The sequence below is a fragment of the Zalophus californianus genome, chromosome 11 (genome assembly GCF_009762305.2).
Source record: "Zalophus californianus isolate mZalCal1 chromosome 11, mZalCal1.pri.v2, whole genome shotgun sequence".
NCBI lineage: Eukaryota > Metazoa > Chordata > Mammalia > Carnivora > Otariidae > Zalophus > Zalophus californianus.
Genome location: NC_045605.1, coordinates 83,695,768 through 83,713,246, shown reverse-complemented (window position 1 = coordinate 83,713,246; position 17,479 = coordinate 83,695,768). Strand labels below are relative to the sequence as shown.

Below are 17,479 nucleotides of genomic sequence, written 5' to 3'. Positions count from 1 at the left end.
ATACTATACTCCCACAGGTGTGCCTGCCACACTAGATGTCACTTGACTCCAGAAAGCATATTAAGATGCAAATGATTGTAAGTGTCTTTAACTATATTACATTATACCAAGCATAGTTCTAAATCTGAATCCCTATACTCTGATTTTTAGAGGAAATAATTTTTTAAATGTGGTCCTGTAGTTTTTATTAGTAAGGAATTGCTGCATACTTTACAAATACCTGAGGTATTTGTGGGTCTGTATGTCAAACTACCTTGCTTTTGTTGATTACTATTGGCTTGTAGAAATCTCATAATGTACACTGCAAGATTCTCTATCCTCTTTGCTTCTCAGACATCTCTAAATAGCTGCCTCTTCTCCTTCACCCCAAATTCCCTAGATCTACTAAATAATTTGTGTTTGTCCAAATTTATCATACCATTTTACAAGTCTTTGGTTTTGACTATGCTATCCTCCCCCCAACCCTTTTCGCCTTTGTCTGTGAACTCATACCAGTTAGCAAATATGCTGTCAAAGACTACTAAGGTCATCTTAAAAGGAATCAAGTCAGCTGGAAAAGGCTCCCAGTTCAAAGACAAAACAACTTAAGCATCAAGACTACTGAATGTGCTGGATGGACATACATCAAATATGTTTAAATCCATATGTTCATACTGATATTAAACAAGAACAACAATAATTCATTGATCACAATTAGATGATGCTAAGGAATCAATTAGTTACTTTGACAACTAGGAAATAAAGAATCAAGCATTTATTTTTTCCTTCTTTTATGACCTATACCTTAGGATAACAAAATAGTAGATGAGAAGTTTCACTTCATAGGAATATTCCAGCTAATAAATGAATAAGGTATGAAAAAATTGGAATGCCACTATGTTGTAAACTTTGATAAATTAATTGATCTAGGCAATGGTTAACAGTGACTACTAGCATTACAAACAGAGACACAACAAATAATATATGCCCCTTGATGGAAGTACATAGTACCACTTATGAAGTGTACCTCCCTCCACAAATGTAACTGGAATTTAATCAAGTCTTTCATTCTAACTGGAAATACAGGAGATAGAGGAACATGGTAAAACACAGTTGCCACTTTCAATGGCTTCATTGATAACTTCTGGTCTTTAGCACCAATCACAGCACTTATTTCATCACCAGTAAACTACTCCATTAACAACTCAGGAAACAACACTTGTTGGTGAGAATGTAGAGAAAGGGGAACCCTCTTATACTGTTGGTGGGAATGCAAACTTGTGCAGTCACTCTGGAAAATAGTATAGAGATTCCTCAAAAAAATTAAAAATAGAACTACCTTATGACCCAGCAATTGCACTAGTAGGTATTTATCCAAAGGATACAAACATAGTGATTTAAAGGGGCACATGTACCCCAATGTTTATAGCAGCCCTGTTCACAGTAGCCAAAATATGGAAAGAGCCCAGATGTCCACTGACAAATGAATGGATAAAAAATATGTGAGATACACACACACATACACACACACACACACACACATACAGTGGGATATTACTCAGCCATCAAAAAGAATGAAATCTTGCCATTTGCAATGACATGGCTAGAACTGATCAATGAAACTAGGACCTGGTTCTTTGAAAGAATTAACAAGATTGATCAACCTCTGGCCAGATTTATCAAAAAGAAAAGATAAAGGGCCCAAATAAATAAAATCATGAATGAAAGAGGAGAGATCACAACCAACACCAAAGAAATAAAAACAATTATAAGAAGAGATTATGAGCAACTCTATGCCAGCAAATTAGTTAATCTGGAAGAAATGGATGTATTCCTAGAGATGTATAAACTACCAAAACTGAACCAGGAAGAAATAGAAAACCTGAACAGACCTATAACCACTAAGGAAATTGAAGCAGTCATCAAAAATGTCCCAACAAACAAAAGCCCAGGGCCAGATGGCTTCCCAGGGGAATTCTACCAAACATTTAAAGAAGAATTAATACCTATTCTTCTGAAACTGTTCCAAAAAATAGAAATGGAAGGAAAACTTCCAAACTCGTTTATGAGGCCACCATTATCTTGATCCCCAAACCAGACAAAGACCCCATCAAAAAGGAGAATTACAGACCAATATCCTTGATGAACATGGATGCAAAAATTCTCACCAAAATACTAGCCAATAGGATCCAACAGTACATTAAAAGGATTATTCACCACGACCAAGTGGGATTTATCCCTGGGCTGCAAGTTTGGTTCAACATCCACAAATCAATCAATGTTATACAATACATTAATAAAAGAAAGAACAAGAACCACATGATCCTCTCAATAGATGCAGAAAAAGCATTTGACATAGTACAGCATCCTTTCTTGATCAAAACTCTTCAGAGTATGGGGATAGGGGGTACATACCTCAATATCATAAAAGCCATCTATGAAAAACACCACAGCGAATATCATTCTCAATGGGGAAAAATTGAGAGCTTTCCCCCTAAGGTCAGGAACATGGCAGGGATGTCCACTATCACCACTGCTATTCAACATAGTATTAGAAGTCCTAGCCACAGCAATCAGACAACAAGAAGAAATAAAAGGCATCTGAATCGGCAAGGAAGAAGTCAAACTCTCACTCTTTGCAGATGATATGATACTTTATGTGGAAAACCCAAAAGACTCCATCCCAAAACTACTAGAACTCATATAGGAATTCAGTAAAGTGGCAGGATATAAAATCAATGCACAGAAATCCGTGGCAATCAAATACACCAACAACAAGACAGAAGAAAGAGAAATTAAGGAGTCGATCCCATTTACAATTGCACCCAAAACCATAAGATACCTGGGAATAAATCTAACCAAAGAGGCAAAGGATCTGTACTCAGAAAACTATAAAATACTCATGAAAGAAATTGAGGAAGATACAAAGAAATGGAAAAATGTTCCATGCACATGGAATGGAAAAACAAATATTGTGAAGATGTCGATGCTACCTAGAGCAATCTACACATTTAATGCGATCCCTATCAAAATACCATCTACTTTTTTCAAAGAAATGGAACAAATAATCCTAAAATTTGTATGGAACAAGGAAAGACCCCGAATAGCCAGAGGAGTGTTGAAAAAGAAAAGCAAAGTGGGTGGCATCACAATTCTGGACTTCAAGCTCTATTACAAAGCTATAATCATCAAGACAGTATGGTACTGGCACAAAAACAGACACATAGATCAATGGAACAGAAGAGGGCCCAGAAATGGACCCTCAATCTATGGTCAACTAATTTTTGACAAAGAAGGAAAGAATGTCCAATGGAAAAAAGACAGTCTCTTCAACAAATGGTGTTGGGAAAATTGGACAGCCACATGCAGAAGAATGAAACTGGACCATTTCCTTACACCACACACAAAAATAGACTCAAAATGGTTGAAAGACCTAAATGTGAGACAGGAGTCCACCAAAATCCTAGAGGAGAACACAGGCAGCAATCTCTTCGACCTCAGCCGCAGCAACTTCTTCCTAGAAACATCGCCAAAGGCAAGGGAAGCAAGGGCAAAAATGAACTATTGGGACTTCATCAAGATAAAAAGCTTTTGCACACCAGAGGAAACAGTCCACAAAACCAAAAGACAACCGACAGAATGGGAGAAAATATTTGCAAATGACATATCAGATAAAGAGCTAGTATCCAAAATCTATAAAGAACTTATCAAACTCAACACCCAAAGAACAAATGATCCAATCAAGAAATGGGCAGAAGACATGAACAGACATTTTTCCAAAGAAGACATCCAAATGGCCAACAGTCACATGAAAAAGTGCTCAACATCGCTCAGCATCAGGGAAATCCAAATAAAAACCTCAATGAGATACCACCTCACACCAGTCAGAAAAGCTAAAATTAACAAGTCAGGAAACGACAGATGTTGGCAGGGATGTGGAGGAAGGGGAACCCTCCTACACTGTTGGTGGGAATGCAAGCTGGTGCAGCCACTCTGGAAAACAGTATGGAGGTTCCTCAAAAAGTTGAAAATACAGCTGCCCTATGACCCAGCAATTGCACTACTGGGTATTTACCCCAAAGATACAAATGTAGGGATCTGAAGGGCGTATGTGCACCCCGACGTTTATAGCAGCAATGTCCACAATAGCCAAACTATGGAAAGAGCCCAGATGTCCATCAATAGATGAATGGATAAAGAAGATATGATATATATACACAATGGAATATTATGCAGCCATCAAAAGGAATGAAATCTTGCCATTTGCAATGACATGGATGGAACTGGAGGGTATTATGCTGAGCAAAGTAAGTCAATCAGAGAAAGACATGTATCATATGACCTCACTGATATGAGGAATTCTTAATCTCAGGAAACAAATTGAGGGTTGCTGGAGTGGTGGCGGGGTGGGAGGGATGGGGTGGTGGATGATAGACATTGGGGAGGGTATGTGCTATGGTGAGTGCTGTGAATTGTGTAAGACTGATGAATCACAGACCTGTACCTCTGAAACAAAGAATACATTATATGTTAAAAAAAGAAAAAAGAAGATAGTAGGAAGGGAGAAATGAAGGGGGGGGAAATCGGTGGGGGAGATGAACCATGAGAGACTATGGACTCTGAGAAACAAACTGAGTGTTCTAGAGGGGAGGGTGGTGGGGGGATGGGTTAGCCTCGTGATGGGTATTAAAGAGGGCACGGACTGCATGGAGCACTGGGTGTTATATGCAAACAATGAATCATGGAACACTACATCAAAAACTAATGATTTAATGTATGGTGATTAACATATAATAATAATAAAAAAAAGGTGTTCTTTTTATGTTAACCAAAATACAACTTCCCAGATTCTAACAATTATTTGTTCCAACAATATAATCTAAAGATTATAATTTTACTTTATCAATAGTTAAATGATAGCCTATCTGATAGAAGTTAATATGATTAATCTGAAGAGTACAATAATATATCAATTCTGGGATTCATAGATTAAAAACCTCTCCTGGGCTTGGAAGAAATTACTCCTTGTACAAAGGCTCTAGGCCAGTGGTTACTTCTTAACCTTTTTGGAGATACAGACTTCTTTGAGTGTTTCATGAAAATTATGGATATTCTTTTCCCCAAAAATTCGTGTGTGTACACAAACACCTTTGTATAAGTTTTAGGAAGTTTATAGACTCCCCCTGAAATTCATTTTGGATGTAGGGTAAGAACTCTTTTTCTAGACCTTATCCTAAGGGATAACTTAGAAAAAGAAAACTAATATGAAGTAACTATTACATGCTACATAGCTACTGTATGTTACATACTGATCAATCTTAGTGATTTTCATATATGGTATCTCATTTAAATAACAAATATGATGAAGACACTGAATAATTTATTCATAATCACATTAGCTACTATACAGTAGTAAGAGTCATTATTGATCAGACTAACCCCATGTAATAGACCATATATCTATAAGGCCAAATGAACAGATCATATTATTCATTTCAAGAAATAAGGAAAATTTTATAGAGAAAAGAATTAGTCAAATCAATTGCCTGGTATTCTGGACAGAATACCGGTGGCTGACTTACTGAACTTTTAAACTCTGTCTGCATTCTACAGGCATAGTTAACCTGGGAGCTCCCCAAATGTATTGCCTTTTTCTTTCCATCAGCAGTTTCAAAACAATATTAAATGTGAATGAATTAATCAAAAATCTAGTTTACAGTGTGTACATGCACCATTGCCAAATTAGAACAATTCAGAGATCATCAAACCTGTAGCACCATGGTCATGAGGAATGATGTTTTAATGAAAGAAAAGTACATTTTCTGGATACTTTTCATTGGGCTTCTTTAGTGTAATAAGGAAAATTATTGGCATGCAATTCACCATGAAGTACATGCTTTTCTATAGAAATGATTCTGCCCATAATATTCATTCAGTTCCATCTAAGCAGGGATATTTTAATTTTCTGCCTTTCAGTAATGTGTAGAAAAATGGAAGCCGTATGTGCATATAGAGAAATCTGTAGTGGAATTTAAAAATTACATCTTCATAAAGTGTTATCTAAATGTTGGCTTTGAATTGAGGTAGCTCTACGTACTTAAAGGGCATAGTTGAAGCAATATGAGAAAGGTAAAAAAAAGCCAAGAACTTGGAATCAGAAGTCAGTTTTATATTTCACTTCTGCCATGTACTACTCAAGTATCCTTAGATGAAAACTTCCCTCTCTGAGCTTTTGTTTTCTCATCTGTAAATTAATTAAGAATGATAATAACTCTGACTGCACTTACCTTTCAGTTTTGTGAGGACCAAAGCAAATTAGAGAGTCTATATAAAAGTACTTTAAAATTTTATTATGGAAATTTTCATACATAGACTAGAATAATATAGCATAGAATAGTATAGAATAGTATACTATATTCTATACTAAAAATAGAAATAGTATAATGAAAAGTAGAATAATGTAATGAATCCTAATATACTTTCCATCCAAGTTCAACTGTTGTCAAGGTTTTGCAATCTTTACAAACCCCAGGCATGATACCATTCCACCTTAAACTTAAGTGTACACCTCTAAAAAATTTGAACATTCTCTTACATAATCTTTATACCATTATGACACCTAGCAAAATTAACAATAATCCTTTGGCCATCAATCAAGTACCCTGTTCTTAATCAAATTTTCTAGGTTCTTCTAAAAAATTCTTCTTATGGTTAGTTGATGTGAATCAGGATTCAAGCAAGGTCCTTATATGACATTTGGTTGTAAACTCTAGAATTGTCCTATAGAATGCCTCTTATTTGGATTTGTCTGTTTACTTCCTATGGCATTTTTAGATTTGTTTCTCTAGCCCCCATAATTCCTGTAAAAGGAATTTAACACTAGAGTTGTGATTAGATTTATGATCAACATTTTTTGACAAAAATCTTCATGGGTTTATGGTATATTTCATATTGATCATTTATGCAGGAATACAATGTCTGGACTTTCCATTTTTAGTGAAAATGGGTATCAGTGGGCATGATTAGAACCTAAGCTCACACTGAACAAATCTCCCAATGACCTTTTCATCTAGTTTCACTTTTTGGTGATCTTTGCCTAAATCAATTATTTCATTAGGAGTTTCAAAAGGGTCAATTTTGTCTAATTCTATCATTTCCCCCAACATTTATTAGCTGAACTTTTATTGTAAGGAAGAACTTCAATGAGGTTCATCCTCTTCAACTGGGTATTGACTACCCAAAAATGTGGTTTGTAAGGGATGGTAGGATAAATGTTAATTCTTTCTATCCACTCGCTTATCTATTGTGGTATAATAAACCACCTGAAAACTTAGTGGCTTAGACCAAGAACCCCTTTTTTTACTCTGTGGGCCAAAAATCTGAGTGGGTTCAGTGAGGCCGCTCTGCTGTTCTTGCCCAGGGTCAGTAATGTGACCTTTATGTGTGGTCATGTGGTGGTATGTCAGTAGTTTGGTGGTTCTGTGGGGACTGGATGGTAAAGATGGTCTCCCTTACATGTTTGGAGATTGCCGGCCCTTAGCTGGGGGCCTTGGTTCTCCTCAAGGCTTCTTAAACAGGCTAGCTCAAGTTTGTTCACATTGTGGTCTCAGGGTTCCCATTGCAGCCAAAAGAACAACCTCCAACGTGCAAGCATGTCTTACACATCTGCTTGCGTCACGTTTACTAAGGCTGCATTGGCCAAAGCAAGTCACATGGCCCTGCTCAGATTCAAGGAAAGGACAAAAGGAGAAAGATTTCTTGTTTGGAGGAGCAGTGAAGTCACATTTCAGAAGGACATGCAAACCAGGATGGGGCGGTTTTCTTGTGGCCATCTCTGCAAATAATCGGCCACACTTTCTAATGGCCAGTTTTCCAAGTTATAAATTGGTGCCAGTTTACTTACAAGTATTGTTAACTTTATTATGAGCTCATGGGATTTTATATTTTTAAGCCTATCTAAAGTGTTTTGGTTATTTTTCTTTTTGTTGTTCCCAAATTGTCCCACTTTGGGCCAGTGGAGGCTCCTTCATGTTGTTGGTTCTTGTGTCTTTTTAAAATGATTCTTTGACTCTTGGATGGCTTCTTTTCTTTCCAGGCCCCACAAGACATCACTTGCTCACCTTACATATTTCTTGCCCCAAATCTGGAACTGGTCATTCCTCCAGGAAACCCCGATCCTTGACATAAGTTATACTCATTGATGTTGAATTGTCATTGCCTCTAGCCTTTTTCAGTCCACAGAATTTGGAAATATGTTTTTTTTAAATATAATTATTAGGGAGCAAAATGATGCACTCATGTTGAGATTTCAAATTTAGCATTTGGGGATTATAATAGTGCTCTATTTGTATATTGTAAAGTACTCTATAAAAATGCTATCATCGTTTAGATATGCCTACATAAAACCATCTTTGTTCCTTTTTTTTAGGGATACTATTATCTCTCAACCCCTGGAAAGGAAAAAACAACGTTCTGCTTAGCATGTGGACGAACCAGGAGAGCAGAAAAGGGGCTCAAACAGTTGCGTCCAGGACTGCCATTCCTCTGTGCCTCGGGTTGCAAGACCCGGATGCCATTCTCACGAGGGCCTTTCAAGGTCATCAGTGTGGCAGAGGTGTGTAACGACCTGAGCTCTGCTAATACGTGTGTGGCATCACTTTGGAAACTTTGATGTATTCATTATCTGCATTGCACTCAAGTTCATCTTCAGTCATCCAATTCATCTTCCTCTGATGCCCCTTTACTACTCCACCTGCATTGATTTCCTCTTCCCCATTGTAATTTAAAATACATTGTCTATTAATAGTTCGATACACTCTTTGAAGTTAATTGGGCACTTCTGCAGCTTTAATCATCTACTAACACCTTCCACTGCTCTCTGTGTTGCTTTTAGATGAGGAAGTAACTGCAAATCTTTACTTAGTGGAGCAGACTTTTGCCTATATTCACAGGGCAAACTTCTTTTTACTAGTATGGAACATTTCAGGGGGAATTTGACGTGTTGTTCATGATGAATTCATGCATCCATGTCTAATACTATTTATAGCTCATGGAGAAAAAAAATCTCTGCCACTTTCCTGTTATCTTAATTTAAAATGGCACCATTTAAAAAGTCCTCTCTTTCAAGTTTAGAGTAGGATGTGCTAAGGGGAACTTACACACCTATAAATGACATATCAGATAAAGGGCTAGTATCCAAAATCTATAAAGAACTTATCAAACTCAACACCCAAAGAACAAATGATCCAATCAAGAAATGGGCAGAAGACACGAACAGACATTTTTCCAAAGAAGACATCCAAATGGCCAACAGTCACATGAAAAAGTGCTCAACATCGCTCAGCATCAGGGAAATCCAAATAAAAACCTCAATGAGATACCACCTCACACCAGTCAGAATGGCTAAAATTAACAAGTCAGGAAACGACAGATGTTGGCGGGGATGCGGAGAAAGGGGAACCCTCCTACACTGTTGGTGGGAATGCAAGCTGGTGCAACCACTCTGGAAAACAGTACGGAGGTTCCTCAAAAAGTTGAAAATAGAGCTACCATACGATCCAGCAATTGCACTACTGGGTATTTACCCCAAAGATACAAATGTAGGGATCTGAAGGGGTATGTGCACCCCGATGTTTATAGCAGCAATGTCCACAATAGCCAAACTATGGAAAGAGCCCAGATGTCCATCGACAGATGAATGGATAAAGAAGATGTGATATATATACACAATGGAATATTATGCAGCCATCAAAAGGAATGAAATCTTGCCATTTGCAACGACGTGGATGGAACTGGAGGGTGTTATGCTGAGCGAAATAAGTCAATCAGAGAAAGACGTATCATATGACCTCACTGATATGAGGAATTCTTAATCTCAGGAAACAAATTGAGGGTTGCTGGAGTGGTGGCGGGGTGGGAGGGATGGGGTGGCTGGGTGATAGACATTGGGGAGGGTATGTGCTATCGTGAGTGCTGTGAATTGTGTAAGACTGTTGAATCACAGACCTGTACCTCTGAAACAAAGAATACATTATATGTTAAAAAAAAGAAGATAGTAGGAAGGGAGAAATGAAGGGGGGGAAATCGATGGGGGAGATGAACCATGAGAGACTATGGACTCTGAGAAACAAACTGAGTGTTCTAGAGGGGAGGGTGGTGGGTGGATGGGTTAGCCTGGTGATGGGTATTAAAGAGGGCACGTACTGCATGGAGCACTGGGTTTTATATGCAAACAATGAATCATGGAACACTACATCAAAAACTAATGATGTATGGTGATTAACATAACATAATAAAATAAAATAAAATAAAAAATATAAAAAAATAAAAAGGAAAAACTCCTAAGAGGAACCTTCCAACTTGGTGTGCTCTCCAGGGCTCATTCTCTCCATTTCCAGATCTTTTCTCCTTGTTCTCCTAAACTGGATACACAGTGCAGGGTGGGAGGGGTCTGGAGGGGGTAGGAACAGTTGCAGTAAACATGAAGTGCAATAGTAACTCTGACAGTGAAAAGAAGTCAGTCCTCCGGGGAAGTCTGAAGGCATTTGGCTTTGCTTTAGTGATGGTGGGGTTAAGGAGGCGCTGGTGAGATGATTGGAAAGAATCCCCAGTGTTAAAGCATCTCAGGGTTTTTCCTTCAAAGCAGCATCCTGAGTAGGGATGGAAAAGGAAAGGTGAAGTGTAGTGTTTACAACCCTCCTTACCATGTAGATTAGGACTTCACTCATTCCCCTCCCCATTCATCATATCTGCCACCACAGGATGGCGTCATCCTCAAGTTAAAGAGGAAGAGATTATCTGTAGTGCCAGCATCTCATTACTTCAGCGCCAGGCTTTCTCTGGCCCTGGCATCCTCCCCCAACTCCTGTCACAGAGAAGGCAAAGTAGAAAATAGGAGAAGGCCAGACACACAAGCCAGAGACCTAAAGTCACCTAGAGACTCAGTGACAGGGCTGGGAAGAGAATTGAGTTCTGACCCAATGTTCTTCCCACTGTGGTATCCAATACCTATACTATAGCATGCGGAGTGAGCATTTCAAAATTTAGATACCACACAGGTACATACAAATATTTATTAAATTAAGAGACTGAAATATACCAAAATAACAAAAACTAAAGTAAAAAGCTTGAATAGACCTCTGTGTTTTTTGTTTTTTGTTTTTTGTTTTTTAATCAGGCTGATTTATCTTCTTATGAGGCTGAGAAAACACTAAGTTATTATGAAGAACGTCTATTGTCTTTACGGATGAAGACCTGCACGCAAGTTGTATCACATAGTGGTACATCAGCTATGCACCAGAAGGCAGTGAAAATAATTGCATACAAAAATGGAGATGGATATCGAAATGGAAAGTTAATTGTGGCCAGAACATTCCCCACAGTAAGTAGCTATCACTTAAATGTTTCTTGCATCCTCCGAGGTAATGATAATAATGATTCTTCTGACAAGAAAAAAGCAATGGGATTGAGTGATAAATGTCCCTGGCCAGTTTCACCAATTTAAGCTGATGAGATCAAGATCTCTGTTTTCTTAAAGATATTCTTTTTTATTGTATTTCTTTGGATACAGACTTAGAAAAATGAGAAACCAGAAACCAGGTTTTTAGATTGGCTCCAGAGCAAAGATACATAAAAGCAGGGGGAAACCAAGCTACCAGATTTTCTTCACTTGTATGATAGAAAGAATGCCTCCCCCCTTTTTTTACCTTCTTTCCCTTTCCAGCTTCAAGTTGTATGTCATCTGAATATTCTAAGAGATGCTACCTCATTTATCATTTGGAAAATCTGAGCACTTATTTGTTGACGGGTTGTTTCATTTCATTTTCAAATCGGGGAAGCAAGAGTTGTGTTAGGAAGAAACGTGGTTTCTGTGATAGAGCTCAAGAGGTTCAAACCCAGCTTTGTCCTTCCTTTTCTTGGTGACTCTCTGGTCTATACATTCTGGCCAATGCCTTTAACAGCATATTTTATAAGCAACATTAAATATGATATGGACTTACCCTGGGGAGGTCCTTGCAAACACACACATACACACCTACTCGTTTGCTCACCTTTTCGGTTGAATATAAATAGACTTTTTATTAAGATATTGTTCAGGGAACTAAGCAAATCACAAAAGTTAGCAACTCCAAGATTCACCCTGAGCTCCATAACTGGCTTCTGTAGTCTCGGACAAAAATGTTAACCTTTCAACCTGTTTTCCTTTCTGCAAAATGAAAATAATAATATATGTTAGTTCAGGTTTGAAAGTCAACTACTCATTTATTTTAAAGCAGTTCATCAATACAAAGTGTTACAATTTTATACCTTATAAAACAACAAAGTTGAAAGTGAATCTCTAAATTGAACACTTCTTAGGAAGTAAACGCTCTGATGATAAAATGTATTAACATACATCAGCTGCTGTGTTAAATTTTTGGAGCTAATTTTCACAGGTTGAGTGGACTAATTTTGTGAGATTTATGTAGGACAGTCTGATACCAAAAATTGTCTCTAATTAAAGATCAAGTCGGTAGTTATTTAGCTTTCTATTTTTGCAAATTAATGGATTTTCTCAAATTTCTAAAATAACAAGCTCTTCACAATTATTCCCAGTCCTATCACTCTTTTGTCTCATCAGTTCCTTACAATCTGTGTTATTTAGCTTCTTACAGAATGCACGGAGCAACTTGGTCTCACCAGAGCAGCCTCCAAAGTATATACCAAAGATGGAACCGCAATCCTTTCCTTACGTGATTTGGTTTTATGGGCGCTAAAGGAATCTTTCATCCAGAGAAACACTGAGGAACAAAAGAAAGAGGCAGTCCCTGTTCGAACAAAGGAGACAACTATTAAAAGTATGAAAGACTGGTTACATTCTACAGGATTTAGCTGATTCTTATTTTTCATCATAAAAAAGTTAAATGTGATTCTGTGACTCAATCACCCCTTTCTAGAACTATAAAATCACAGGAAGTTTCTCTCATGTGAGATTCTTGTATTGCTTTTACCTTGCAGAATGATAAGAAAAAGTTAACAAATAATGTAAATTTGGTCTCAGCAACAAAACAATAAATAAATTGCCTCAAGTTTATAAAATATGTTTGACAACTTAGCTACTTTATATAACATGAGCAGCTTTTGTTTTTAAATTTAAAACCAAAACCAACTGGAGACCACCTAAGAAGGTGGGGCTGGATCAATGCAAATCTCTTTCTATTATTTGAAGAGAAGATGTCCTCTATACCTCTGGCCCCTGCCCGTCACCACTGCCCCTCTAAACTCCCAGAAGCATCAGTGAAGACACCTGTATTGCAGCTCCCAGCACACTGTATTATAATTACCTGTTTACATCTTTGTGTGTCTCATCAAACTATGTACAAGTTGAGGGCAGGAACTCCCTCCCCAGCAACAGTTTGGGAAATACGAATGAGTCTTACTCACAGCTATTCAGCGGAGTGATCTCAGATTTCCACTGTTGTACTGAGAGTCATGATTTGAAGATTAAGAACTTGGGTTTTGGAGCCAGAACACCAGGGTTCGGATCCTACCTCTGTTCCTTGCTAGCTGAATGATCTTGGGCAAGTTGTTTAAACTCTGGGACCTCAGTTTCCTCATTTTGTGAATTACACACTGAGAGTCATGTAAATGTATACTCATTTGGTCCTCATAAATATGAACATGTGTTCATAAAAACATATATGAATAGGAGTTTATATATAAATGTATATGTCACTTAAAGTAGTGCCCGGTTGATGTTTACTAAACATTCAATGAATATTAGCTATCATTATTGTGTGTACAGCTGAGTAGGAAAAACCCACGCTTCTTCCTGTGTATCTCTCCTTTACTCTCACACTTTTATCACATTCACAAGACTTCTGACACCTGATGTGTGTTTTTTTTCCCCACACCAAGCAATTCTGTGACACCAGCTGGGTGTCCTGCAATTTAACTCAATTCTGCCACTGTCTACCTGGTTATAGCTTCAGATCCCACAGGTTAAGAGCTCAGTCCCACAAGACTGCTCCCCGATCCATCCCCCACTTCAGATGTCCAGACCTGTGTTTCTGACCAATTGGCTTAAATTGAAATTCCCATGATTCCTTCTTTCAGTTTGATTAATTTGGTAGAGCAGCTCACAGAACTCAAGGAAACAGTCTACTTACTGTCTACTGGTTTATTATAAAAGGATATGATAAAGAATACTGATGAACATCCAGGTAGAAGAGATGAGTAGGGCAAGGTGTGTGAGAAGGAGCACATAACTTCTCTGCTCTCTCCAAGCCCACCACTCTCCTACCATCTCCATGCATTCACCAACCCAGCGGGTCTCCAAACCCTGCACTTTTGGGATTTTTATGGGATTTCATCATGTAGGTATGATTGTTTACTAATTCCATTTCCAGCCTCTCTCCCTTCTCTGGAGAATGAAGTGTAGGATGGAAAATTCCAAGGTTCTAATCATGGCTTGGTCTTCCTGGTGAACAGCCTTCATCCAAGAGTCTGCCAAAAGTGCTCTTGTTAGAAAACAAGCTACTGCTACCATCCAGGAAATTCCAAAGGATTTAGGATCTGTGCCGGGAACCAGGATCAAAGACAAAATATTAGAACAAAAGATGCTCTTAGTGCTCTTATCACTTAGAAAATGACCAGAATTTTAGAAACTTTCTGCCAGGAACTTAGGGCAGAGACCAATATATATATTTTCTATTATTTCACAATGATATTACTTGTCCTGTTTTCTAATGAGTTTTTAAAAATAATTATGTCAACATTTAATGCCTAGCTAATCATTAAAGCATATAGTTTGGCCTTTACTTGGCATATAGCATATCTGATCTCCAGGTTCTAGAAGATTACAATCTCAAAGGCTCTTCTTTCAAACTGTTATTTAAACCTCGACTGGAAGTAATGTTATTCATGCTGGAGTACTAAAAGGGAATGGCCATCCCCTCCTCTCTATGTTCTAGAGGTTATCCTTGAATCAGGCTCATCCATTAGTGGGTTGCCCCCTTTTACTGAGTTGGGGCTTACGTTATGCCATCAGTTTGCATTGAGGAACTTTAAAAAAACCAGACATCAGTCCGAAACTGAGTATCATGTTTGCTATGGAGATGGTGGTTAAGGGCACAGGCTCTGGAGGCATATGGCCTGCGTTCTAATCCTGACTCTGCTGCTACCTAGCTGTGTGATTAAACCTCAGTTACTTTGTAAAAGAGGAATGGACCTACTCAGAGTATCATTTTGAGACTTACCTGAAATTATATATGCAGAGGTCTTAGTGAAATGCCCAGCATGTTGTTAAGTTCTCAATATTCTTCATTTCTATTATAGGATACCGTTTGCTACCTCACAAATAACTCCCTTACAAAGACCCTGAAATAAATTTCTCTCAGATCTCAGGGCCACGAAAGTTGTATCTTCTGAGGAATTTATCTCTCTGTATGGGCCATGTGAATCTTGAAATTGTGTTTTCTTCTTTACTTGGGCCACTAGAATGCTTAGAACCCAAACTGTGCTTTAACTCTAGCAAATGAAACGTGTGGCTTTCATGTCCGTTCAATAACAAAAATGTTATCTAGCATTTTTTGGATGTTCATCCAATTAAATAGACCAAACACCATTTATTCTAAGCACTGTCTTTTTTTTTTTCTTTTAATCTTCCCAACAGCAGAATGAGGTATCTAGAATCTATTATTCATTTAAAAGATAAGGACACTGAAGCATTTTATCTCTGGCTTTAGCCCTACTGCTATACTTCTTTCCTCCTTTCCTTGGCTTTCTTATCTCTTTATTTTATTCCTCTTCAGAGTAGATATTTTAGTAAAGTCATCTCAGATTTCTTTCATAACTAGTAAAGCATAAGAAAGGAATTTAAAAGTATATTTACAATCAGATTAGCTTAAATTATTTGGTCGCATATGAAGTTTCTGATCATATTTATATAAGTATTTGCATCTGGTTTAGGTATTACCTGTTTAAATCAAGTCATTAATGAGAAATGAAATATTTTGAATAAACAAATTCAGGAGGCAAATTTATTCATTATTAATTGTGTATTGATTAATGTGCCATTTGTTTCCTAGAAAACTCAAGAATGAAAGTGAAAACCAAATTGTGTCCGAAGTCTGTGACATCCAGTAGTTTGGATGGTAGAGATAAGTCTTTGATCACTCTCGTCCTCAGAAATCCCATTGCCATCTGGGTATCTTGCGGTGAACCGTTTCTATCTCCGAAGGGTAAGTTTTTTGTTTTTGCTTGCTTTCAAACAAGTGTATAAAGGAGAGAGAAATAAATTTTATGTCACCGTAAGAAAAGAATAAAATGTGTATAATGCCAGCATAATAACATCACATTTGTGCAAAGAACAGGAGGTCCATCAATTAATATGTGTGCAAGGATAGCTATACTCCCATATTTGCACAGTTGCCTGGTTTTTTTTTTTTTTTACTGGAATGGAGTATTCTGCATGGAAAAATGTCTAATTTAGTTGATAAAGAGATCCTTGGTCTATAAGACTGAGAATAATGGTATACATTAGAAAATAACAAATGAGTTTAATTCACACTGAAGACGACCTGTCTGCACATTTTCATTTTTAAGAATTGCACCCTTTAGGCAGTAGGTGGATGTTTAAAAAATGAATGGTTCCAAGCCAGGCTTTCATCACCTCCAAATAGTTTGTGGAAGTGGAAAATGAAATATGGCTATTGCATATGGTAAATCTATATAATAAAACAGCACTGTTCTTCTTCCCGCCCCCGTCTCCATTCCATAAAGAAATGCCTTAAGCCCTGTCGTCTTTCAAATGAGGTTTCTTTTAATGACCCTTACCTTTTAATTACTTATTTCTAATTGAATCTATTTCTTGGAGCAGAAAGTTCTTTATAAATTATTGGCTTGTATGATAAATTACTGTTGATAACACAATGCAAGATAAAATATCATGTATTTTTTCCAGCTTTGCAGAAAGCCCAAAAATTAGAAAAACAGAACTGGCTAAAAAAGAACAAAATTTTGGCTGATCTAGACACCATGAAACACAAAATGAGACTGTTAAAAGGTCAGTATGAACTAAATCAAGTATCACCATGTTTAATTCTAAATGTAACCCCAATTTGCTGGAAGTTTTTTCTTACTATTAGATACCAGATGTTCAACTGAGTACTATAAATATTGTGTCACAAAAGTCACTTGAGCAAGTCTAAAACCTAATAATATATCTTTCAGTACTGATTTTATATTTGCAACTTTTAAAATGAATACCACATGAATTCTATGTAAATTTTTAAAATTAGGAGAGTGTCTGGGTCATATAACCCTTATGCTGGAATTGAAACAGTTGCTGAACTAACATTTTGTGGGCTTTGGAATTAGTCCTTAAACAAAACTTTTGGTCTATTCCTTGGGTATGCTGGGGAAGAAGTTTGGGGGTTGTTTTTGTTTTGTTTTGTTTTGTTTTGTTTTAGATTTATTTATTTGAGAGAGAGAGCGCATGCGCAAATGTTTATTTGAGAGA

The 17,479-nt window shown here is 37.3% G+C and overlaps 1 protein-coding gene across 1 annotated transcript in view; it reads left to right on the top strand.

Annotated features, from left to right (window-relative positions):
• DCDC1 (doublecortin domain containing 1) overlaps nt 1-17,479 on the top strand; it is a 468,564-nt gene that overhangs the window by 420,403 nt on the left and 30,682 nt on the right. Inside the window, exons 31-35 of the mRNA XM_027579679.2 lie at nt 8,408-8,593; nt 11,156-11,359; nt 12,623-12,815; nt 16,047-16,199; nt 16,922-17,023. Of these exons, the coding sequence (XP_027435480.2) occupies nt 8,408-8,593; nt 11,156-11,359; nt 12,623-12,815; nt 16,047-16,199; nt 16,922-17,023 (838 nt within the window). The remainder of the gene's footprint in view (nt 1-8,407; nt 8,594-11,155; nt 11,360-12,622; nt 12,816-16,046; nt 16,200-16,921; nt 17,024-17,479) is intronic.